This window comes from Selaginella moellendorffii, unplaced genomic scaffold (genome assembly GCF_000143415.4).
Source record: "Selaginella moellendorffii unplaced genomic scaffold, v1.0 SELMOscaffold_57, whole genome shotgun sequence".
Lineage (NCBI taxonomy): Eukaryota > Viridiplantae > Streptophyta > Lycopodiopsida > Selaginellales > Selaginellaceae > Selaginella > Selaginella moellendorffii.
In genome coordinates, this window is record NW_003314318.1 from 41,971 (window position 1) to 64,064 (window position 22,094).

Genomic DNA, 22,094 nt, shown 5'->3' on the forward strand with positions numbered 1-22,094 from the left:
TTATATATTTCAAAATGCTTTAATTTTAATATATAATAAAATTTATAAATTTAGTAATTTCTAATTCTTAACATTTTAAATCAACACAAGATCATTCAATATATAACATCAATTACTTTTTATAATAAATATTTTATTTTATTTAAAATAATAAATAACTTTTAACTTGAAATATAAGATGAAATACTGATACTACATATATTATTTGTATTAATATAGTTCTTTGCTGATTTTGTACAATCTTATTATTACATCCTAAGAATTTTTAATGTTTTATTTTTTACTTTTTTCCATTTTTATCTGGGTCTGGGTTGGTAAATTATAAATTTTAAAAATAAATTAAAATATAAGAAGAATACAAATATTCTTAATGATAAGTGGTTTATCTTTTTAGATTATTCTCAATATTAACATTTTATGATTAAAATTGTTTAAGAACTACCGGTAATAGAATATGCTCTTTATGTGCCGTTGTTTCCGATAGATAACGCAGTATTTGAATCAAGGCCTTTAGGGTTTATAGTTTCCAGCGCCATGGCTACTCTTCAGCTCGCTCTCCAGAAGACATCGAGCATCAAGATGTTTGAGCAGCCGCGTCAAGGTCTGCGAGGGCTCGTTGGAATCGGCAAGCCGGTTGTGCAGCAGCGGATCGTTCGTCCTCCGGACATCGCCAATCCCAGGGTTGGGGAGAGCTTCACGCATCTCAAGCTCACGGCAGGTGATATTTCGAGTCTTTTTCGCGATCTAGGCCAGCAATGCGGGCATTCTTTGTCCCTTGATCAGAGAAAATGCTCCAAGAACAAGCGTGCGTCAAGAGCGACCTGGAAATCGCGGTTTGTATTTGCAATTCCCATTCTCGACAACAGCGTCTTGTTCTGTAGAACTCCAAGCTTGCGAAGGCGGAGGAGGAGCTACGAGCATTGGAAGCGAAGAACCAGGAAATCTCCAACGAGAATGCCATGCTGAAAGTAAAGCACAGCGAGGACACAAAGCTTTGGACCAGTGTGGAGGCCAAAGTCTCGTCAGCCAGCGCCTTCTTCGAGCAGATCACAGAGACTCTACACGCTCTTGAGATTCAAGTCCAACAAGGTATCATCTTTTCATCGCTTTGAAAACCATGTTGCTTTGTTCTAATTCATGTGAACTAGCTGAGGCGACCAAGAAGCTCGTCGAAGAAAGGTTGCTAACCAGGGACGAGGTAATTGAAAAGGACTTGGCAAGGCTGCGGACCAGCTTGCAAGAAGCTACGCTAAAGCTCGAGACTGCCGAGAAGAATAGCGAGTACAAGCAGCTGCTGCTCAAGGAACAAGAGTCTGCAGCTCAGAAGATCGCCACTCTGGAAAAGACGCTTTTGGAAACTCGCAAGCAATCGGAGCTTCAGTTAGAAGCCAAGCAAGCAGACATTGCGAAACACCTCAGGGAGTTATCGCAGAAGAACGATCAGGTAATCAGCTTTTTCGTTCAGCCTCTTGCATAACATAGCGCTTTTTCTTTCTTGCAGGCGATGCTTGAGATGAAACGCCACGAGGTGATTAGCCACCAACTGAATCGTTCTCATGTGTATGTTTTTATCCAGATAAACAAGCTACAAGAGAGCCATAAGCAAGCTTTGGAACAGGTTTCTGCGAAGCATGAGGAGCTTCAATCGAAGTACAACGGGCTCCTTCTGTCCATGAAAAAGGTTCCTGTCAAATATTTGACAAGACTTGCGCAATTTTCTTGTCTTGATCAGGTGGAGGCGGAGCTCGAGATTGCAAAGGCCAAATTCGGGGAGCTTTCGGAGAGAGACCGCCGGCAGCAGTCGGACTTGGTACTTACAGTGACAAAACACGTGACAGGATTTGACGAGATTTCTTTCAGGCTGACAACAAGAAGGAGCTGGAGCTTGTTGCCGTTGAGAAGCGGGAGCTTGAGAAGAAACTCAACGATACGGTTGAAGATCTGCAGAAGAAACATATGGCATCGCTTGCACGGGTAGATGCGGAGCTGGAGAGGATCAAGGCCAGAAACGAGGAACTTTTGGAGAGACAGCAGCAACAACAGGCCGACCTGGTAAGCCTATATGCGCAAGTATGAAAGTTATCACAGATATTCTTGTCTTTGTAGGCCGACAAAAAGAAGGAACTGGATCTAGTCTCGCTCGAGAAAAGTGACATCGAGAAGAAACTCAAGGATCAAATCGAAGAGCTGCAGAGTAAACTCGAGAGCCAGATTGAAAAGAAGGCGGCCGAAGCACCACCTGATGCCAAGAAGACATACGCGAAAAGGAAGAGAGTTCAAAGCACGGCCACAAAGGTAGACGCCTCCTCCTTACGTAGCAAAGCTCTCATATAAAACTTCGTGTCATTTGTTTGCAGGAGGCAACGCCCAAAACCAAGCCCAGAGCTAGCAGCCGAAAGAAGCCGACCAAAAAACAGGTAAACCTCAACTTCATTCATTAAGTTCGTGAAAAAACAGTGCGAGCATTTGTAATGGACAGATTGTGAGCTTGAATGACGACGATGACGATGACGATGGCAACGATCTGTTTGGAGAGGGATGCCTAGACCCTTACGCTGACGATCCCTACGCATTCGGCTAGTCCCAAAAGGTTCGTAGCCAGCGTCCAGTGGAAAGTTACTTGACTTGGTGCGTCCCTTGGCAGGATCAAAGTGGAGCAGCCGTGATGAATGACGAGCTGAGAAGCTCCCATTTCTACTCGAGAAAAAAATTCTTCCGTGCAAGGCGAAAGATTTTGTTCTGGAAGTTTACAGTACGCCACTCACTGTTTTCGTTGATGAAACTTTGTGTACAGGACAAAGGAAAAAGAGAGAACAACCTTCTATTTTGTTTGCATTGGGGACGAAGCATATGCCGGGGATATTTTAATAAGGGTTAGGGTTCTTGGTCGATTCTTTCTTCTTCCAGGTCGCTTCTTATTCCGGATGGACAAATCGCACAGAAAATTTTAGCGGTAGTCACGGTCGATTGATCTCATCTGGCGCTCGCATTTTTGCTGTTCTTGGAGGTTTTGAGGCCGAGCATCCGGCGCAATCCTCGTAGGAACCCGCCGCTCGCTTTCTTGTGACGATCCTCCGCCGCCGCCCCCGCCGCCGCCGCCTTGGTCGGATTATCCCCTGGATTGGCCATGGCCGCCATGGATTCTTGCACGGGATGGCAAATCTGGCACAGCTTGAGCGATCCCTCGTCGAGATTGAGGCGCTGCGAGACGGTGCCCAGCCATCGGCCACACTGCGCGCACTCGATGGAGAGGATCTCCCCATCGCGCGTCTGGTAGCTGTCGGAGATCCTCACCAGGCGCTTGCTGCTGCGATCCACCTTGTCCAGGGACAGCTTCTCCACGCAAGAATGCCGCGGGGGCGCGATCCCTAGGACTCGCGGATGATGATTCTCCCTCGCCGCCGCCGCCGCCGCCGCCGCCGCCGCTGCCAGATCCTCCTCGCTGCTGCTATCGGCGGACACGATCCGGTTGTAGCGCATGGATTGCGTGCGCGGGAGATGGATCTTCGGCTGGTGTTGCTTGAGATTCTTGACGATGCTGGACACCACGCCCTGATGATCGCCGCTCAGTCCCTGGTGGATTGTCGATTCCCTGGTGGAGCTTGCGCGCCGGAGCTCCGGAACCTCGATCTGCCGCTGCGCTACTGCTAGATCGAAATCCCTCCTTGGTACGCTCTCTTCCTCCTTTCTAGCTCTAGCGCCGCCCAGATTATACGCTACCGATTTCTGGAGAGATGGAGACTCCAGCCTCTCCCGCGTCGATTGCGCTCTCCGCAATCCCGGCCAGGAAGAAATTCGCTGCCGCTGCTCGCCAAGATCATCCGGCTGGAACTGGAACAAGCTCGTGTCCCTGTCCGTGTTGTTGCCCACGCCCAGCTTCAAGTACCTCGGTGGCATCCTCGCCAAATCGATCGATCGACGAATGGAATCGATCGCTCCTATATCCTGGAACAAGGCCCAGTCATGAGATTGACGCGAGATTTTTCTTCTCTCGCCATAGCTCTAGCTCGGCGACAGCCCAACAACAACGTTGAAACGCAGCATTTTTAAGGGGAAAAGCGAGCGCTTGCGAGAAAATAACGGGATGGGAGAGGGATTCACACGTGAAGCAAAGGGGGAGCGATGAATGAGCTGACAGCCATGTTCCTCACACAGGGATTTAATAGCCCAAGAACAAAAACAAAGAGCCCAGCCAAGGTAGCCAACACACTGCGAGATCTTTTCCATCACCGCCCAAGACGATCAAACGCAAGAACGCGAGCAATCCTAGAAAACCCACCTCGATCTCGCGTCAATTCGCCGGAACCCACCTCGCGAGCAACGAGGGGTTTGATCCGATCAACGCCAACATTTCGCGAGAGACAAAAGATTTTTTCGATCGTTGGCGATGGCGTGCTTTGTCGCTGTTGCTGTGGGTTGTGTGCTCGAGATCCTTTCAGGCATTTATTCCCGGGGCTCTACTGTAACCGATCGATCCCACTCCACTCCTCTCATCAATCATCAGACAACGATTAAAAATTGGATGGAGAGAGCGAAAAGAAATCGGGCACCTCTTTCTTTCTTTCTTTCTTTCTACCTAGAGAGGGATTTCTTGCTTTATCAAAGAGATTCGAATATGCCTGATTCCACTTAAGTTGGATCTTCCTATGCTAAGCAATGTACCCGTAGGTAGCTTTAGACACAAAAAAGAAAAGAAAATCGACGAGTCAACCTCTTGAATTATATTCCGTTTGTTGGATTGAATCCTAGACTAGCCGTAGCCGCATCCGTAGCTAGCCGTATTGTACGTGTAAAGTATTATGGAGCTTCGAGCGATGCCGGGGACTTTGATTTTATAATGTCCGCCAATGGTTCGTTTGTGGACATTATCAAGTCTTGCGGATATTCCCGGGATCTTTCCCTGGGCCGGGAAATACACGCCAAGGTCAGGCGCTCGCCGCAGCTCTGCGGGGATGTTTTCCTCGCGAATATGCTCATACAAATGTACGGCAGGTGTGGGAGCCTCTGCGAGGCTCGCGCCGTGCTGGACGATTTCGTACGGCCGAATCTTTACTCCTGGAATCTCATGCTCACGGCATATGCCCGGAATGGGCATCTTGCCGATGCGCGGGAGCTCTTTGATGGAATGCCGCAAAAAGATGCCGTGTCGTGGAATGTGCTGATCGCAGCATATTCGCGGAATGGTGACGTGGACGAGGCAAGTGCGTTGTTTGCGGCGATGCCTTGTCCAAACGAGGCTACATGTACAGCCATGATCGCGGCATATGCCAAGGCAGGGCAAATTGTCAAGGCAAGGACGATCTTTGATAGTATGCCCCGCCGAGATCTTCCAACGTGGAACGCCATGCTTGCCGCTTACGTGGCATGTAACCAGGTAGAAACTGCTGATAGAATGTTCAAGACCATGGCTAACCGAGACGTGGTGACGTGGACTACCATGGTATCGGCATATGCCCGTGTGGGGCATCTGGTAGAGGCAAAGAGGGTCTTCGATGAGATGCCGGGCAAGGACGCCGCGGCGTGTAATGCTTTGATCCAGGGCTATGTTAGATCTGGAATGCTGGAGCCGGCGCTGGAAATCTTCTCGCTCATGGCGCGGCCGGATGAGATCTCGTGGACTTTGATCACGCAGGGGCTGGCGCAGGGCGGGCGATTGGATCAAGCGCGAGAGATTTATGCGAGAATGCCGGTGTGGAATGTGATCACCACCACAGCGATGATCGTCGCGTTGTCCCAGGGCGGACGGATTGACGAGGCGAGGGCGCTGTTCGATCGGATGCCGCGCAGGGATGTGGCGGCCTGGAACGCAATGATCAATGGATATTGCAAGAACTCGCTGGGAAGGGAAGCTATAGCGCTGTTTAGGGTTCTTGATATGGAAGGCGTGGGGGCGGACAAGAACACGCTCTCCACCGTGCTGGATGCGTGCGCGGATCTCTCCTGGCTGCCGCTGGGGCGATCCATCCACGCCGCCATGGCGGCCGTGGAATTCGAGATCGACGTGGTGCTGGGGACGGCGATCGTGAGCATGTATGGGCGGTGTGGCGATCTCGTGGCGGCGCGCAGTGCTTTCGAGGCGATCGCGGCCAAGAATGTGGTGTCGTGGTCGGCGATCATCGCGGCATACGCGCACAACGGGCGATCGATCGAGGCGCTGGGGCTCTTCCAGCTCATGAACCTCGAGGGAGTTCTCCCGGTGGAGATCACATTCGTGAGCATTCTCTCCTCGTGCAGCCACGCGGGGATGATCGCCGATGGGATGGATCTCTTCGCCGCCATGTCGCGAGATTACGGCCTCGTCGCAGGCGCCGATCACTACCCCTGCGTGATCGATCTTCTGGGGCGAGCTGGGTGGCTGGCGATCGCGGAGGAGCTCGTCCACAAGATCCCTAGCGCCGAATCGTGGGCGACGCTGCTCGGTGCCTGCAATCTCCACAGCGATGCTGCTAGATCGGGGAAAGCCGCGGGGATTGTCTCCAGGAATGATCCACAGCGCGCCTCTCCGTACGTGGTTCTATCTAGTACGGAGAGGGCATTGACTGTGTTTTAGGGTTCTTGGCGGGGGAGGAGAGGTAGGCAGGCACTGGCACTGGCAATGGCAATGGCGCTGGCTCTGGCACTCGCGGCGCTGCTACTGGCGTCGATTCGATCGGCCGATGCGCTCTCCATGACGGTGTACAGGACCGAGTGCGTCCAGGAGCACGTCGAGTATGCGAACGATATCGTCACGGGGAACTTCGTTGTGGTGGATCACGAGATCTTCTGGGCCTCGGATCATCCAGGGATCGACTTTGTGGTAAGCTCATCTCTTGTAGAAACATTTAGATTTCTCATTTGGATTTCTTTCGCAGGCCACTTCTCCGGCGGGAGTCATTGTCTCTTCGATCAGGGGGTCCGCTGGAGACAAGTTTTCCTTCACGGCTGCCATGCCAGGGCTGTACAAGTTTTGCTTCCACAACACTGCTCCCAGCCCCGAGACTGTGGATTTCTATATCCACGTTGGTCACATTCTAAACGAGCACAACCTCGCTAAAGACGGTAAGATTTTGTTCCTTAGACACCGAATACTTAGTTTTTCGTGTCTCTTTTCTCCAGAGCACCTCAATCCCGTACACGTAAAGATTTCGCAGTTGAAGGAGGCCCTGGAATCACTAATGGCAGATCAGCACTACCTCAGATCGCGAGTGGAGCGGCACCATAACAGTAAGCTCTGCAGTGCATTTGTCTCATTTTTCTCGTTTTCTTGTTTCTTCTTCTTTTCTGAGAGAGACGTGCTTTTACTTTTTTACAGCGAACAGGAGCACTCAAAAGAGGCTCCTTTTCTACACTATTGGCGAGTACCTGGCCCTGGCCGCAGCCAGCGTAACCCAGGTTCTCGTCCTAAAACACTTGTTCAATAGGAAGATTGGCTACACCAAACTGTGAGATGTTAGAGATAATCGTGAATAAGACATAAGGTGAAACTTTGTGTCTGGGACGATTCTTTGGTTTTGTTTCTTTCCTACTATTCATGCAGGCGTGAACCAACTAATGGTGTTTTGGTATCTCTCGTGCTGGAGCCATCAGGTTTTGTGGTACGGAGAAGATTTCTATATGATTCAACAGCCGTGGGCATCGTCTCAGCGTGAGCCGAGTCAGGTACCTTTATAAGTTTCGTCGTACTTACGGTCCCATCTTTGTAACAGCAGTCGCAAGTGGGAGGCTCGGGCGTACGAGTTCTTTTCACGCAACGGAAACCATCCTCAGCGAGTGAGTGATTGAGGGAGCTGCAAAGGGAGCGTTGGCTGGTGGGTGGATATCACATTGAAGTCCAGGTTCCTGTACTTTGATGGGAGAATGCATGCATTTTGGACTGATAGGTGTGTTTGTGATCGTTTGGCTGTAGCAGCAGGGAAAGGTTCGACTGCCGCTGTCGAAACCAAAGCAAGATAGAGCAGTTTTTGACGCGTTCGGCTCGGCTCGCTGGGATGAGAGGAAGATCAGCAAGGGAAAAAAGAGAGCGAGAACAAAAGAAGCTGGAGCCCGCCAGAGGAAGAACACCCAACGGAGCTTGTCAACAAAGCGTAAAATGGATGCTGGAGGACGCGAGCAGTTTCGTCGCTTGCATTGTCGGACAAGCGTCGAGAGATCCGGTACGAGCACTGAGAGAATTTTGTCTTGGACGAGGACTAAAAAGAGAGCGGTGGAATCATGGCGAGAGACTTACAGGGCCAATCGATCGATCGCGCCATCCATGGACGTTGTTCGTCGAGGAGCGATTACGTCGCCTTGGTGGCCACTGAAAGTCGTGGAGGAAGAAAGCTTTTTTACGCGGGTTTCGTACGGGGTGAAAGATCCTTAAATCTTTCTCTTTGATTGACAGGGAAAGCTTGGGGGTCACTAAATTTTTTTCTTCTTCTCACCAAGGTTGGATGGAAGCATTATTTTCTTGCGAGCGTTCCGAGTAAGACATTGATGGTATCTGTTGTGATGATCCAGAGACAAGGGCATGTTAAACAGGGACCACTACAAGGGATGTTTCAAATAGCCATGTCCGTACGTACGGACGCGAAGGGGAAAATATCAGCTCTCGGGGTGAAAAAACGTTTCTTTTACCCGCCAGGTGAAACAGATTTTTGTGGATAAGGAGCGCTGCGATGCTCACACGTGTTCCGTTTTACCAAAGCCTATCACCGTATTTAATGCGGTAGAGCACAGCCGGCCGTCAGATCTGACATCCGACGGCATCAAGTGCTGCACGTGGCCTGGCGTCGACGTACACGGGTCCGACGTGGCGGAATCTGGCGTGTCACGCTTATCAATCTAACGCTCAGGATTGACCACCGGACAGTGAAGGGCAGGGCCGTAGGAGAGGTAAATTTGTGCCATATGGCGCCGGCCATGTTGTGTGTGCGTATGTGCTCTCATCTGGTGCTCAAAGCAATGTGTCCATGGCACATATCTTTCGAGGGTTTTGTTCTTCCGTGAGAGAGGGATTTTGGGGGCGCTGCCGCCGATCGTCACTGGCGCGCGCCACGGCGTGATTGATCTGCTAGCCTAATCTTTGCTGCTGCTGCTCGTGCTGGCTGCCGCTGCCGGAAATCTCAGATTCCTCGCTCCAATTTTTTCTCTCCTGGTGTTGCTTGGATTGCCTGCCCTCTTTTGCGGCTAATGCTGCTTGCCGGATTGTCCGCGTAGCGGTATCGTGATCTATTCCTCTCCCTCCGCAATCCTTAGGTCTTTGGCGGAGCAAGAAATTCCGAGAATGCTGCATTAATTTCCCGGCTCGGCTGTGCGCGATATCTGGAGCCGAGATGGCTTCTGTGAAGAAGCTGATCAACGACGCCAATGGTAAGTCGAGCGAGAGAAAAAGGAAAAGGAAGAGCCCAATGGGGTGAATTGAGTGTGACACAGATGTGGTGACCGAATGCATCGAGGGATTGGTAGAAACTTACCCAGGTCTCCAGTACCTTGACGGCTTTCCAGAGGTGACTTTTATTCCATATCCATTGAGCTTCTTGGATGATCGTCTCCTTTTCACTTGTGATAGGTGAAAGTGGTCATCCGAGCTGATGTTTCGAGGGGCACCTATGACAAAGTCGCGTTGCTATCAGGTTCTTAAGCTTGCTGCGTGATTGCTGGGTGACTGACTCGATAGTTTTTGATCGTCCCATCCAGGTGGTGGAAGCGGGCATGAGCCTGCTCATGCCGGATACGTTGGCCCTGGTATGCTAACAGCGGCTGTGTGTGGAGATGTCTTTGCCTCTCCATCAGTGAATGCCATACTTGCTGTGAGTGGAATTCAAGATGAGTTTGGTCCGTGTTCTTGAGGAATAACATGTTTCGTTTGCTGAGCTCAGGGAATAAGATCCGTGACTGGACCGAAAGGTTGTCTTCTTATAGTGAAGGTAGTAAAGTGTAGGTAATCTTGGACTGGATAAGCTCTTACATTGTATTTCACTCCAGAATTATACCGGCGACCGGCTGAATTTTGGACTGGCAGCCGAGCAAGCTAAGGCAGAGGGATTCAAAGTGGAGGTAGCGAAATAGATATGCTGGAAACATTGTGCTGACTTAAAGTTCTCTCAGATGGTAATTGTTGGAGACGACTGTGCCATACAAACTCCTCGTGGAGTTGCGGGACGCCGGGGGCTTGCTGGAACCATTTTTGTTCACAAGGTGATATCTAAACTTCCATCGCAATAACGTAAAACTGCTTGATTCTCTCAGGTCGCAGGTGCTGCTGCGGATGCTGGCCTGAATTTGGATGAAGTAAAAGCCGAAGCCAAGCGAGTGGCCCAGCTTGTGGGAACCATGGGTGTTGCGCTGTCAGTGTGCACACTTCCGGGTCAGGGTCCGTCAGATCGTCTTGGTCCCGGTAAAATGGAGCTCGGACTCGGCATCGTAAGTACTCTATGTTTAGCACCCGGGGAAGAAAGCTGAATGTTTTCTGCTTTATATATAGCACGGAGAGCCTGGAGCCGCGATGGCTGATATACAGCCTGTGGATGTCGTGGTCTCACACGTTCTGAAGCGGATTCTTAGCGCTGTAAGAACAACTGGTGATCACGTCTCGCAGAAACTAAGACCTGACTTTCTACGTTGTCCAGGAATGCATCCCGGTTAAGCGTGGAAGCAGGGTCGCGTTGATGGTGAATGGGTACTTATCGTGATTAAGTTTTGGAATGCTGTTGAGACTGAGATATGTTTGCTGGAGCAGTCTTGGAGCGACTCCTTTGATGGAACTGATGATTGCGGCAGGCAAGGCAGTCGCACAGCTCCAATTGGACTATGGTGTCGCTGTTGCTCGTGTCTATACTGGCTGCTTCATGACAGCGCTTGACATGGCGGGTATTCTTCTTTTCTTGAATAGCGGTTCCAAGTTCAGAATCTAATTTCCTGCTTCAGGAATGTCAATATCCATCTTAAAGGTGGATGATACGATTCTACCAAGATTGGATGCTCCAACAAAGGCCCCCTCATGGCCTGTTGGTGTTTCTGGTGAGACCATATCGCACCCTGCTGAAATCTCACTTTGCTTTTCATTTTCTTTTAGGACCACGACCTCCAACAACAATACCCGTCCCACTCCCTCCTGCTCCTGCAAACAATGAAACAGTAAGGAAAAACTCTATATCATGCACTGTCGCTCCTAATTTTTTCATACTTTGGTTTAGACAGCTTCACGACCACCAGAGCTTACTGGGCCTGGGAAATTGTTGGAAGCTGCTATCGAGGCTGGTGCTGAGGCAATCATAAAAATAAAGGACTCTTTGAATGACTGGGACAGCAAAGTAGGGGATGGAGACTGTGGCACAACGGTAAGCATTGGGATTCATAGCTATCTATCGTATAAACTTTGTTCGTGCTTGTAGATGTGGAAAGGAGCCAATGCCGTACTCGAAGATCTGCGGAAGTGGTACGTCAGAACGCACGATGTCCTTGTCTTGTTGCTGATCCCTTTGTGCTTGCAGCTACCCCCTCAATGATACCGCTGCTACAATCAATGAGCTAGGCGGGACTATAAGGAGAGTGATGGGTGGCACTAGCGGTGTTCTGTGAGTTCTAAAATTACATGGAATCTATCACGTCTCATGCCTATTGTTGCAGGTATGACATATTCTCCAAGGCAGCGTATGTAAAGTTGAAGGACAACGCAGACCAGCCATTGACTGCCAAATGCTGTGAGTTTCTTCTCGCTGATGTATGTGTTTACTCAAATGCAAACACGCTTTCGTTGTTTCAGGGAGCGATGCTCTTGATGCTGCCGTTACCGCTGTGAGTACGTACGGCGGAGCTTCGGCAGGACACAGAACAATGCTTGATGCATTGCTGCCTGCAGCAGCAGTTCTAAGAGAGGTTTGCAAAGTTATGCGTTTTACTGGCAGCTTGCGAAACAAACTCGTTTGCGCAGAAAGTGGATGCTGGAGAAGATCCCGTGAAAGCATTCGTGGCTGCGGCCGAGGCAGCTCAAGCTGGAGCTGAGTCTACGAAAGACATGCAAGCCCAGGTGAAGTTTCTCCTATGAAAGGAGATACTAACTTAGCTACTTGGCTGGCAGGCTGGGAGATCGAGCTATATCTCCCCCGATCTCCTCACGGCGGTGCCGGATCCGGGAGCGATGGCGGTGGCTGCGTGGTTTGGAGCAGCAGCGGACGCAGTGTCTCTCAACGCTGCGGTTGCGACGTAATTTTGTAAGCGAAGAAGCGCATTTGAGTTTTTGCAGTTGCTACTTCCGGCTAATGTAGGTGAGCTCAAGATCATCGCAGCTCGATCGAAAGAAAAAAAAAGAAAAGAACCATAGACAAAAGAGACAAGGTGATACAACAACGATCTATATTAGCGTTATAAAGGAAAGAAATAAAACTTGAGATAGTATGAAATCTTCTTCGAGCGAGAACTAGGAGAACTAGGCATAGGTTTCTCTTCAATGCTGCTCGCTGCCACTCGGTTTGATGGTCACTCGCTCTTGGGTTTGGAGGATTCTAGCTATGGAGCTTCGATTCGTCACAGAAAGGCGCGGGGGATTAGAATTGTGGCCGCTTGCACGCCTCCTTACAAAGTTCTTATCACTGGCGCTAGCAAAGGTATAGAAAGTTCTTATCCATCGGAAAAAGAGATGATTTCTCGAGTGTTTGTGATTGAAGGGATTGGAATGGCGCTGGCGGAGGAGTTTCTTAGATCCGGAGACAATGTGATGATCTGCTCGAGACGAGGTAAAGTCTGTTCTAGCAAGATTGTAAGTTACTATACTCCATGTCTAGAGGAACACGTAAATGCGGCTCTACAAAGCTTGAGCAGCGAATTTGGCAGCCAGCGCTCTTGGGTAGAATCAAAACTCAACGTTGGAGGTTCTTGCTTGTTTATCTCGATTGACTTGCGAAAGTTTTTTTTTATTCTTCTTCTTTGCTTGCTTACGAGGGATGGAGATTTTGCACAGGGAAAAGCGTGCGATGTGAGGGACCCCAAGAGCATCCGGGAGATGGTAGAGTTTGCGAGGGACACGTTTGGAAAAGTCGACATTTGGGTGAGAAAGTCAAGCTCAAGTTTCTAGGATCACATTTTTACTCCTCATGAAATTGGAATTTGTATAGTCTAGAGATTCTAACTTTGTTTCGTCAGATCAACAACGCTGGCTCCAATGGCTACACGTATAAGCCACTCGTTGAAACCAGCGACGAGGTGATCATGTGAGCTTCTCCTTTTTCTTTCTTCTTCTTCTTTTGCTTTTCACTTTCTTCTGGAATCTAATCCGAGCATGCAAGGGAGATCGTCGAGACGAATCTGATCGGTGTCATGCTGTGCTGCCGAGAGGTGTGTTTTGATCAATCCACGCAACTTCGTCATTCGCTGTTTGATTTTTTTCCGCTGGAAAAGCTTGCTCCAGGCAATCAAGCTGATGAGAGACCAAGGATCGGAGGGACATATTTTCAACATGGATGGTGCTGGTGCTGATGGACGTCCCACGCCAAGGTTTTAAAAAATTTCATGCTTCTTTTCCTCTATACTCTTTACAAGAATTAAAAGCACGAGTCATTGTTTTACAGATTTGCAGCATACGGAGCAACCAAACGCAGCATCACGCAATTCACAAAGACTTTACAGGCACCAAAGTCTTAGAATTTTTTTTAAAAAAATATTAAAAAATTGAATTTTTGGATTTCAGGCAGAACTCTCCATGCAAGGCGTGAAGAACGTCTTCGTGCACAATCTCTCGGTATTAAATCTCTCGTTTTGTTTCTATTCCTTATAGTTTTTCTTTATCGTTTTTCCCTCGATATTTCAGCCAGGCATGGTGACAACCGATCTCCTAATGTCGGGAACTGACACAAAACAGGTTTTTGGGTTCTTCCCTCTTTTCTTCCAAAGATTTTTCTATGCTTTTGTCTCGCAGGCCAAATTCTTTATCAACGCGCTGGCAGAACCTCCCGCAGTGGTAAGCAACATGAGAACGTGTGAAACTATTTCTAACTTCCAAGTATTTCAAGGCTGCCGCGTTCTTAGTTCCTCGAATCCGGAGCGTCGTCGCCGAGAAGAATCCAAAGAGCACGTACATTCGATTTCTCACGGGCGTCAAGGCCTACTCTCAAATTCTCAAAGTAAGATCGACCCACCCTTCTCCCATATTCGCTAAGAATTTTGGTAAGAAATCGATGCTTTTCTCGCAGAGGATTCTCTTCAAATCAAGGAAAGATCGCTTCGTCCGGGAAGAAGACTAGCGAAGATTCCATTTTCAAAAGTGGAATATCCTGGCGCGCTTTTCCAGCCGTCCGACCGGGCCACGTGTCGGCATTTTGACCGGCGACGTGCCGGAGCTCGGTGCTTCGTTTTCTAGGGCTCTTGCAGCGCGCGGGGGAAATGGAGGCTTTTTGGATTCTTGCTGTGGGAAATCCAAACCAAGATCGCGCGCTTTCGTGATCTCCAAGCTCCAGGGCCTTGGTGGCAGGAATTCTGGATTCGCTTGCGGGCGAAGGCGGCCAGGGATCGCTCTGGTTCCTTCGTCGGCACGGATGTAGCGGAGCTGGAAGGGATTTCGTGCATGTCAAGGCTAGGGATCCAAGATTTCCTCTCCGATGGCGCAGGCCGACGGCAATCTTGCCGCTCCGCTCGTTCTCTGCGATCAGGTAAGCCAGGAATCACCCGGGGATCGAAGCTCCGAGGCGAATCGGTCGTCTTCTCCCGGTGATTATCGGCAGAGGTTCCCCAATTCCGATGAGGAGATACAGCAATTCAAGGCGAGCTTGTTCTGGCTGGGACTGGATCAATCCACGGCTCCGCGGATGATCTGCTCCTGGGTTCTCTTCTTCCTCATGACACTGCTCGTGCCGCTGCTCAATGCGCTTCTGGTTTATTGCCGCCACTGTGACGAAGACCACAAGCACCCGTATCAGGGAATAGTGGAGATTTCGGAATCAGCGCTCGCGATGGTCTCGTTCCTTTGCGTGTCTCACATCTTCTCGGTTTATGGGCTTCACAAGCTTCTTCTCTTCGACTATATCGCGAGAGACTCCACCGAAGTACAAGTGGGCTACAAAAAAGAGCTCCATGTAAGTTCGTGAAGTTCTTTCTTTCTTTTTTGCGCTTTCAATGGTGATGCTGACAAGGAGCCTTTTCTTTCTTTCTTTTTTTTTTTTTGATACTTTTCTTCGCAGAGCGCCTTTCGTGTTCTAGCAATGATCCTCTTCCCGAGTTTTCTAGTGGCACTCGTCCACAAACTTTGGTGGTTTTATTACGTGTCGGTGAACCTTCCACGGGTCTCCGAGAGCTCGCTGATAAATGCGGTAATGTGCGTATCAGTGATGGCAGCATGGCTCTACAAGACAACGATCTTTCTTTTCGTCTGCGTCCTGTTCCGGTTACTATGCTCGCTCCAGATCCTTCGCCTCCAGAGCTACAACAAGCTTCTTGAGGAGACGCCGGACGTCTCCGTTATTCTTTCGGAACACATGAGAATTCGAGACCAGCTCCTTATAATCAGCCATCGGTTCCGGGTTTTCATGGTATCCTCTTTACTGACCATCACTTTCAGCCAATTCGTTTCGCTATTTATGCTCACCACCTCTCGCGGTTCTGTTAATTTCTTCAGAGCTGGCGACTTAGCGGTAAACTTTTCTCATTTTCTTGTTTTTTTTTTCTGTTGAAGCAAGCAGTGCTAACTTCCTGTCTCAAACTCTTTGGCAGGTTTGCTCAGCAGTACAGCTTACTGGATTTGTTGTCTGCCTGAATGGAGCCGCAAGGATAACTCACAGAGCTCAGAGGATAGTTGCTATAGTCAGTCAGTGGCACGCAGTAGCAACTTGCGGAACGTACGCAGTGGCCATGCCTTCGTGCGACGCGGACAAGGCCACCGAGCCAGTTGCGAGTGCAGTGGTCGGGCCTGCGCATCCCTTTCTCGCGCGCCTGGAGGCAACGATAGATATATGTTCTACGCCCAAGGAACCATCAAAGTATGATATTGACTCGTTCCAGAAGCGTCAGGCACTAGGTGACAACGCTTTCCATTCTAGTGCTGGATTTTGGTTTCTTTGATTCATGCGTGCCTTTGAGCTGATGCTGGCTTTATGTTGATGCAGTAACGTACCTCCAACATTGCAATGCGGGAATCTCTCTTTATGGATTCGTCCTGGATCGAGGATTCCTGTATGCGATATTTGGATTTGAGCTGTCACTCGTACTGTTCATACTAGGCAACACGATGGGGTTCCACTAAAGCGACCCATGTACAGCCGTATATACTATAATCTTCCTGACAAAAGCTCAGGAGGTACGCAGAGAGAGCGAATACTTCACAGTTTTATTGACTTTGGTACAGGATTTCGTCTAGAAGCTGTAGTTCTCGAAACGCAAGTAGCAATCATCAGTGCAGAGGCGAGCACCCACAGCCTGAGGAACGGCGTTTTTTATGGTGTTTCTGGCCTCAACGAGACAGTTACCGCAGTTGCCATAGCACTCCGCACGACCGTAAGCGATGTATGGAGCGTCTCCAACGCTGGTGTAGATGAAAGAGTCGCTGCCCGTGTCTTTGAGGATGTCGAGGAGACGATTCTGATTGGTGGCGTATGGGGTGGAGAAGTCGATCTCTCCGCTGTAGTAGACAACGTTCCTGTCCTCGGTGCAGTGACTCAGCTCTTGGCCTGCAACCATGGAAACCAGCAGAGCAAGAGCCAACAGACAAGCCAGCGATGTCGAAGAAGCCATCGAGAACAAGAGATGAGCTAAGACCAACTTGGATGAAACAATATCCTTCAATGGTTTCGGCAGAGCCTTGAGGCCCCTATTTGTACTCGAGGAACTTCTTGCGTGGTGGCTGATTCTCTTACGGCACAACTTTGGAGAAGATTTCTTAGGCACGCGGTAAGACATTGTCATCCAGTGACTTGGCATTACTATCTAATTTTGAAACTGTCTGTTATGCTTCAGCTGGCGTAGATGACGTTGGGAGGAGATCAACAGTGTCCCCTTGACCAGGTTGGTTTGAAGACCGGATCTAATTTGCTATTATTTTGAGTTGAATCACGAGGTTGTTCTATACTTTCATTGAATGTTGGTATTAACTTCTTCCATTGCAGGCTTTCGTTTAGAAACTGGAAACCAGATACAACGTCGGACTTCTATCACGTCCCAGTCAGTGGAAGCTGAACAATACACAGGCATGTCCGACGATCATATCCTACCCATGCGAGCTCTCGAGGTACTTGCAAACAGAGGCTCTGTTATTCTCCGCTAGAGTGTCTATAACTTCTTACCGTGCTGCAGGCTTGCGACTAGTTGAAAAAGCTGTAATTCTCGATGCGCAAGTAGCAGGCATCAGTGCAGAGGCTAGCACCCACGGCCCGTGGAGATGTGTTCTTGATGGTGTTCCTGGCCTCAACGAGACAATTACCGCAGTCGCCATAGCACTCGGCAAGACCGTAAGCAACGTATGGAGCGTCTCCAACGCTGGTGTAGTTGGAAGAGTCGCTGCCCGTGTCTTTGAGGATGTCGAGGAGACGGTTCTGATTGGTGGCGTATGGGGTGGAGAAGTCGATCTCCTCGCTCGAGAAGACACCGTCCCTCTCCTCCCTGCAGTGGCTCAGCTGCTGGGTGGCAGCCATGGAAACCAGAGACGCAACAGCGAGCACACAGGCCAACGAAGTTGAAGAAGACATCCTGGGAGCTGAGATGAAAAGAAGCTTCACACTGGTACGCACAAACCTCGAGTTTCTTACTTATACTCGAAGCTGATCATCTTCTTTCTTGTAACGGCACCGAAGGAATTGAAGAAAATGGAGGAGACTTCTTGCATGGTATGCGGTAAGCTTCGCGTGACTGTGAGGAACTAAAGAATCTCAAAATGGTTTTGCTGGATTTTCACCCTCTATAGAAATAGGAGCAATAGTTTGAAGATTTGCAACGTTGGTATGTAAGTTGGAGAGGAGCACATACGGCGAAGACTCTACTCTCCCATACGCAAGAGAGTTTCGAGCCGCCCAGCAAGCACGCTCGACGTCTCCCTGGGTTTTGGAAGCTCCTAGAACGATGAGCCAGCCCTCCTCATCCGGTTGAAAAGGCATGGCTTCCATCAGCTCCTCCGCCACTTCCAGTCTTCCACACCTTGCAACCAAGTCCACCATCACCTCGTACTGCTCTCCCGTGGGTTCCATCCCGTGATCCTGCGTCATTGCCGCGAAGAACATCCATCCCCGAGATACCAGTCCGGCGTGGCTGCAGCAATTCAGCAAGTTCGTGAAGGCGACACCGTCGGGATCAATGCCATGGTGCCTCATCAACCGGAACTTCTCCAGGCATTCTCCGTGAAAGCCGTGGTGGGCAAGAGCAACGACCATAGCAGTCCAGCCGACGACGTTCCTCTCGAGCATTCCATCGAAAACTTGGCGAGCTTCCATCAGGCTTCCGCACTTGGCATACATGTGGACGAGAGAGTTTCCCACGGGACCGTCCGGGTGGATCTTGAGCTGAGAGTGTATCGCTCTTCCTTCGTCCAGAGCACCGATGGCAGCACAGGCACCGAGGATCCTATTCAGTGTCACCGCGTCTGGAACCAAAGCACTCGTCTTCTCCATCTCCTGGAAGAGATCCAGCGCCTCTCTCTCCCGGCCAGCGCTTGCCAGTGCCAGGATCACCGAGTTCCAGCACTCGACCGTCCGGAAACTCACTCGCTGGAACGCCGCCACCGCGTCGTCCACGGCACCACAGGCCGCGAAGAGACTCACGAGAGCGTTTCCAACGCCGGCATTCGCCACGTCCAGCCCGGTGGAAGCAATCCAGCAGCAAACTCTCCTCACATCGGGAAGTAGAAGCAGCAGGGATGGAGCGGCCAGTCTTCTCAAGGAGCTGAGAAAGGCCGTGAAGAACTTAGCTTGCGGTTTGACGCCCTCGAGGATCATCACTCTCAAAGCAGCGATCCCGGCTCCAGTGTCGCCGTACCGGAAGTAAGCTTCGATCATGGTGGCCCAGGCGATGGAATCCTTGCTGCTCATGCCATCAAACATGGACTTTGCATCGATCAAGCTCCCGCAGTTGGCGTACATCACCATCAACGCAGTCTCCACAACCAAGTTCGTGGCTGCCGGAGAAGAAGAAGAAAGGATCCTGGCATGGATAGTGCGGCCTTGATCCAGAGCTTGGATCTTAGAACACGCCAGGAGAAGGCTGGAGAGGATAAAGTCGTCGGGTTCCAGACCTTCCAAGTTCATCCGGTGGAAGATCCCAATCGCCCGGGAGTAGCGCTCGTTGCGAACGTAGCCGGAGATCATGGCAGCCCAGGAGACGAGCGTCTTCTCCTGGATCGAGGAGAAGATGGTGGCGGCGGTCTCCAAATCCCCACACTTGGCATACATGTCCACGAGCGCGGTGGAGGTGACAGCATCGAGGCAGTGCTGGTGTTGGATGATCCTGCGATGGATCTCTCGCCCCTGCGCTAGATCGCGAAGAACCGAGCAAGCCTTGATGACGCTGGGATAGACGAAGGGATTGGGCGGAGAGACGTCCATGGCGGCGTACAGATGGAGGGCCTCTCTCTCGGCGCCGGATCGGACGAAGGCGGCGATGAGATTCATCCAGGAGTCGGCATCGGGGGCCCGGATATGATCGAAGACGAGCTGGGCTTCGCGAGGGCGGCGGCACTTGCCATACATTTGGATGAGGCGGTTCTGGAGATGGGTGCTGTGGGCGAGGCCGCTGTGGTGGATGTGAGCGTGGATGCGCTTGCCTTGGGAGAGATGGGCGGCATCGTTGCAAGACCTGAGCAGCGCCGCGAGCTCCTCCTCCTCGTCGCGCAAAAACCCTAGCGGAGGGCATCTGCGCGCCAAAATTTTCATATACAAACCCTAACCCCTGTATAAACCCCAATTAAACCTCTCTCTCTCTCTCTCTCTCTCTCTCTCTCCCCCACACACACAAACACACAAACACAAACACACAGACATTTTACAGAGAAACTCCATTCTAGTTTCTCATTGTTTGTCACATTTATCTTCCAAGTCTTTCTTTGAGTGAGATGCTGCAAGTAAGGCTGCTCCAAGACCTGATCCATCTTTTGATAGCTCTATCACAACTTTTGCTGCTGCCTCCTGTCCCAGAAGCTCTACCAGTGCTTCGTGTAGTTTTGCCCGGAACTTTGTATAGTGCTCGTACAGGCTTCCATCTATGGCTATACAGATCTTTTTCTTCCTCTCACCGATCTTTCTCACGATCCCGACAATCCCTGCCGCTACCAATCTCGCACCCCGAGCTGCCGTGATCTCGCAAACGTCTTTGATCACTTTGCGAACTTCGAGCGGCAGCTCTTTTAGCTGGGAAAGTTCGGAATCAATCAAGCGATGACGAAGATGAATCAAACAGAGGCTTACTCCAAAGATGGTTTCCATGACGCGTGCAACATTTTCCAGGTCCTCACTTTCGTCCTCGTGCATTATAGAGACGTCTCGTGTTCTATAAGAGATGGAAAAATAAGAGTGAGAAGAGCAACTTGCGTAAGTTCTTGCCTTAGAACAAAAGGTGTTGCCATGTTGCTGGGAATCTCTGTTACACCTCCAAGCAAACATGCTTGCTCTGCAAGTTTAAGAATCATCCTCCGGACAATGTCTCCAAGGTACATTCCCGAGAAAAGCTTTTCAAACACCTGAAGTTACATAGAGTGTAAGTGTAAACAGAAATCTGGAAAAGCTCATCAAAAACTATCACAACCTGTTGTCCAGGATGAACACTCTCAGCATCCAAATCATCGTCAATCTCCGTCTTTGGGATGTGTGGTGACCAGAAATGACCCCATTCTATATTGATCACCTGCAAACATGTTCATTCTAATCAACAAAGATGAAATCAAGTTCTTACTGTTTCTTCAGGTTTTGGTAGCGATGGTGGCCACTTTGGGATTTCACTGGTTTGTTCTACATAGCATGCGTTAGAACCGGTTCCCAGAATCAGCCCCGCCATTACATCCTCGTTCCAGTAGCGTCCTCCGGCCAAAGTTCCAGTTGTATCATTCACCTGTAATACAGATATTAGTTTTACCATTTTATAAAGTTTTACTATTTGGTTTTTCATTTCCTATTATTATTATTATTTACGTACCATGGCAATGACATGCATGTCCAGTTTGCACCTCTCCATTGCTGCCTGTAATTCTTTGACAACGTCTTGACCGATCTTGACGTACCAAAGAAACAAAAAGAGGTTCAATACATTCTCATACTAGTAATACTACGTACCGTTTCAGCAATTGCAAAACCTTTGGTCCACTTGACCAGCTTCCCAGAGTTGAGTGATTCCTGTGACACCGGGAAGGAAAATGTGAAGCCCAGTTCACGCTTTTGCCCCGGGATTAAGTTGCAATCGACGCCTTCGGTGGCCACGAAATCAGCAAGAACTCGTGCAATGTAATCAAACAGCTCCTGGAAGCCAATGGGTTCTTTGTTTCCGTGATTTTCCGAGGATACTCAAGAGTGGACGTAAGAGAGCTTACTTCATTGGTGCTAGTCATAATCTCGGAAGGAATGGAATCCACCTTAGACTCTTGCTTGAGGATTCTCTTCTCCTTGCCACCGAGCTGCACTCGAAGGACTCGAAAGTTGGTTCCTCCGAGATCCAGCCCGTAGAACAAGCCAGTTTCATTGCTACAGGAAAGAATCTAAGATCTCGAGATCATGCAACTCAAGGAGCGAGAACTTACCCGCACGGCAAATGCTCAACGAAGGAGAGTAGCATCCTGAGCCTACTCCCACCGTCACTCTGGAGGCCAGCTTCCATCTGCGAGAGCATGTCTTGGGAGATTTTGCGCAAGGTCTCCACGGGAGTGGCACAGGCATTGTGAAACTTGTCCAGCATCGAGTGAGCAGCCTCCAGGTCCTTGGGAATCATCTTCCTCGGCTTGTTCTTGCTGCTCTTGCTCCTGCTCATGAAAATGGCCGACCCCAAAGCGAAGGAGACGAGCAATCCTGGGCAAAGTTTGATAGATTTCTATCTCCCAAATCTAGGAACTGCGTACCTGTCACTGCCCATCGCCAAAATTCCGCCATTCGAGCTAGGCTAAGGTCGCAAATGCCCAGATCGAATCGAGAAAGAGTTTTGAAGTAGTACTTGGTCCTGCCACTCTGCTTGGATTCCCTTACAAA

At 49.9% G+C, this 22,094-nt stretch overlaps 8 protein-coding genes across 16 annotated transcripts; 5 read left to right on the top strand and 3 right to left on the bottom strand.

The window, feature by feature from the left end:
- Positions 1-528: 528 nt before the first annotated feature.
- On the top strand, positions 529-2,824 carry LOC9654358 (synaptonemal complex protein 1). Its single transcript, XM_002983128.2, has 12 exons — positions 529-718; positions 784-833; positions 882-1,089; positions 1,149-1,444; positions 1,502-1,528; positions 1,577-1,681; positions 1,733-1,810; positions 1,861-2,052; positions 2,107-2,295; positions 2,358-2,417; positions 2,480-2,590; positions 2,645-2,824. Exons 1-11 carry the CDS (start codon positions 535-537, stop codon positions 2,579-2,581), a joined length of 1,491 nt encoding a protein of 496 aa, XP_002983174.1. The 5' UTR covers positions 529-534; the 3' UTR covers positions 2,582-2,590; positions 2,645-2,824.
- Positions 2,808-4,721, bottom strand: LOC9654359. The gene is made up of 2 exons (XM_024688324.1): positions 4,280-4,721; positions 2,808-3,945 (listed from the first exon to the last, which is right to left on the bottom strand). The coding sequence occupies exon 2, from the start codon at positions 3,895-3,897 to the stop codon at positions 2,974-2,976; it is 924 nt and encodes a 307-aa protein (XP_024544092.1). The 5' UTR covers positions 3,898-3,945; positions 4,280-4,721; the 3' UTR covers positions 2,808-2,973.
- Positions 4,722-4,782: 61 nt separating this feature from the next.
- On the top strand, positions 4,783-8,342 carry LOC9654632 (pentatricopeptide repeat-containing protein At4g02750). 8 transcript variants are annotated; one of them, XM_024688322.1, is made up of 6 exons: positions 4,783-6,796; positions 6,852-7,038; positions 7,096-7,203; positions 7,292-7,638; positions 7,686-7,814; positions 7,886-8,342. In XM_024688322.1, the coding sequence occupies exon 1, from the start codon at positions 4,838-4,840 to the stop codon at positions 6,548-6,550; it is 1,713 nt and encodes a 570-aa protein (XP_024544090.1). In that variant the 5' UTR covers positions 4,783-4,837; the 3' UTR covers positions 6,551-6,796; positions 6,852-7,038; positions 7,096-7,203; positions 7,292-7,638; positions 7,686-7,814; positions 7,886-8,342. The 8 variants fall into 8 exon arrangements, with proteins under 8 accessions (XP_024544090.1, XP_024544089.1, XP_024544087.1 ...); XM_024688321.1 differs by having other exon boundaries at positions 7,889-8,342; XM_024688319.1 differs by having other exon boundaries at positions 7,686-7,787.
- A 501-nt stretch (positions 8,343-8,843) lies between these two features.
- LOC9654437 (putative 3,4-dihydroxy-2-butanone kinase) lies at positions 8,844-12,362 on the top strand. Its single transcript, XM_002983130.2, has 20 exons — positions 8,844-9,330; positions 9,394-9,467; positions 9,530-9,593; positions 9,658-9,770; positions 9,840-9,887; positions 9,946-10,017; positions 10,069-10,158; positions 10,210-10,383; positions 10,445-10,528; positions 10,590-10,639; positions 10,700-10,830; positions 10,888-10,980; positions 11,036-11,097; positions 11,157-11,300; positions 11,355-11,398; positions 11,454-11,537; positions 11,590-11,663; positions 11,726-11,838; positions 11,894-11,989; positions 12,041-12,362. Exons 1-20 carry the CDS (start codon positions 9,294-9,296, stop codon positions 12,167-12,169), a joined length of 1,776 nt encoding a protein of 591 aa, XP_002983176.1. The 5' UTR covers positions 8,844-9,293; the 3' UTR covers positions 12,170-12,362.
- Positions 12,363-12,385: 23 nt separating this feature from the next.
- Positions 12,386-14,397, top strand: LOC112351061 (chlorophyll(ide) b reductase NOL, chloroplastic-like). 2 transcript variants are annotated; one of them, XM_024688202.1, is made up of 13 exons: positions 12,386-12,566; positions 12,627-12,695; positions 12,744-12,805; positions 12,920-13,006; positions 13,102-13,169; positions 13,245-13,293; positions 13,367-13,452; positions 13,527-13,584; positions 13,646-13,696; positions 13,766-13,816; positions 13,874-13,915; positions 13,968-14,078; positions 14,148-14,397. In XM_024688202.1, the coding sequence occupies exons 1-13, from the start codon at positions 12,410-12,412 to the stop codon at positions 14,196-14,198; spliced, it is 942 nt and encodes a 313-aa protein (XP_024543970.1). In that variant the 5' UTR covers positions 12,386-12,409; the 3' UTR covers positions 14,199-14,397. The 2 variants fall into 2 exon arrangements, with proteins under 2 accessions (XP_024543970.1, XP_024543969.1); XM_024688201.1 differs by having other exon boundaries at positions 13,766-13,915.
- A 134-nt stretch (positions 14,398-14,531) lies between these two features.
- On the top strand, positions 14,532-16,209 carry LOC9654438. The gene is made up of 4 exons (XM_002983131.2): positions 14,532-15,026; positions 15,132-15,581; positions 15,661-15,964; positions 16,053-16,209. The coding sequence occupies exons 1-4, from the start codon at positions 14,553-14,555 to the stop codon at positions 16,187-16,189; spliced, it is 1,365 nt and encodes a 454-aa protein (XP_002983177.2). The 5' UTR covers positions 14,532-14,552; the 3' UTR covers positions 16,190-16,209.
- Positions 16,210-17,164: 955 nt separating this feature from the next.
- LOC9654633 (pentatricopeptide repeat-containing protein At3g12770) lies at positions 17,165-19,472 on the bottom strand. The gene is made up of 2 exons (XM_024688226.1): positions 17,905-19,472; positions 17,165-17,658 (listed from the first exon to the last, which is right to left on the bottom strand). Exons 1-2 carry the CDS (start codon positions 19,470-19,472, stop codon positions 17,244-17,246), a joined length of 1,983 nt encoding a protein of 660 aa, XP_024543994.1. The 3' UTR covers positions 17,165-17,243.
- A 434-nt stretch (positions 19,473-19,906) lies between these two features.
- Positions 19,907-22,074, bottom strand: LOC9654634 (hexokinase-7). Its single transcript, XM_024688200.1, has 10 exons — positions 21,968-22,074; positions 21,653-21,917; positions 21,446-21,596; positions 21,192-21,374; positions 21,055-21,129; positions 20,815-20,970; positions 20,668-20,766; positions 20,466-20,602; positions 20,331-20,412; positions 19,907-20,273 (listed from the first exon to the last, which is right to left on the bottom strand). The coding sequence occupies exons 1-10, from the start codon at positions 21,996-21,998 to the stop codon at positions 19,935-19,937; spliced, it is 1,518 nt and encodes a 505-aa protein (XP_024543968.1). The 5' UTR covers positions 21,999-22,074; the 3' UTR covers positions 19,907-19,934.
- Between the last annotated feature and the right edge of the window lie 20 nt (positions 22,075-22,094).

Bases quoted from the DNA above. Each gene is read 5' to 3' on its own strand.
- LOC9654359 (XM_024688324.1), bottom strand. From the start codon at position 3,897: ATGCCACCGAGGTACTTGAAGCTGGGCGTGGGCAACAACACGGACAGG.
- LOC9654437 (XM_002983130.2), top strand. From the start codon at position 9,294: ATGGCTTCTGTGAAGAAGCTGATCAACGACGCCAATG. The intron at 10,640-10,699 runs GTACTTATCGTG...TTGCTGGAGCAG, and splicing joins GTCGCGTTGATGGTGAATGG to TCTTGGAGCGACTCCTTTGA. The intron at 11,538-11,589 runs GTGAGTTCTAAA...CTATTGTTGCAG, and splicing joins GGTGGCACTAGCGGTGTTCT to GTATGACATATTCTCCAAGG.
- LOC9654634 (XM_024688200.1), bottom strand. From the start codon at position 21,998: ATGGCGGAATTTTGGCGATGGGCAGTGACAG. The intron at 21,597-21,652 runs GTAAGTTCTCGC...TCTTTCCTGTAG, and splicing joins GTTGAGCATTTGCCGTGCGG to CAATGAAACTGGCTTGTTCT. The intron at 20,413-20,465 runs GCAAGAACTTAC...CATCTCTTATAG, and splicing joins GCAACACCTTTTGTTCTAAG to AACACGAGACGTCTCTATAA.
- LOC9654633 (XM_024688226.1), bottom strand. From the start codon at position 19,472: ATGGACGTCTCTCCGCCCAATCCCTTCGTCTATCCCAGCGTCATCAAG. The intron at 17,659-17,904 runs GTATGTGCTCCT...TGTGCGTACCAG, and splicing joins GGGAGAGTAGAGTCTTCGCC to TGTGAAGCTTCTTTTCATCT.
- LOC112351061 (XM_024688201.1), top strand. From the start codon at position 12,410: ATGCTGCTCGCTGCCACTCGGTTTGATGGTCACTCGCTCTTGGGTTTG. The intron at 12,806-12,919 runs GTAGAATCAAAA...GATTTTGCACAG, and splicing joins TTGGCAGCCAGCGCTCTTGG to GGAAAAGCGTGCGATGTGAG. The intron at 13,697-13,765 runs GTATTAAATCTC...TCGATATTTCAG, and splicing joins TCTTCGTGCACAATCTCTCG to CCAGGCATGGTGACAACCGA.
- LOC9654632 (XM_024688322.1), top strand. From the start codon at position 4,838: ATGTCCGCCAATGGTTCGTTTGTGGACATTATCAAGTCTTGCGGATAT.
- LOC9654358 (XM_002983128.2), top strand. From the start codon at position 535: ATGGCTACTCTTCAGCTCGCTCTCCAGAAGACATCGAGCATCAAGATG. The intron at 1,445-1,501 runs GTAATCAGCTTT...TCTTTCTTGCAG, and splicing joins TATCGCAGAAGAACGATCAG to GCGATGCTTGAGATGAAACG. The intron at 1,811-1,860 runs GTACTTACAGTG...GATTTCTTTCAG, and splicing joins GCCGGCAGCAGTCGGACTTG to GCTGACAACAAGAAGGAGCT.
- LOC9654438 (XM_002983131.2), top strand. From the start codon at position 14,553: ATGGCGCAGGCCGACGGCAATCTTGCCGCTCCGCTCGTTCTCTGCGAT. The intron at 15,027-15,131 runs GTAAGTTCGTGA...TTTTCTTCGCAG, and splicing joins GCTACAAAAAAGAGCTCCAT to AGCGCCTTTCGTGTTCTAGC. The intron at 15,965-16,052 runs GTGACAACGCTT...ATGTTGATGCAG, and splicing joins CCAGAAGCGTCAGGCACTAG to TAACGTACCTCCAACATTGC.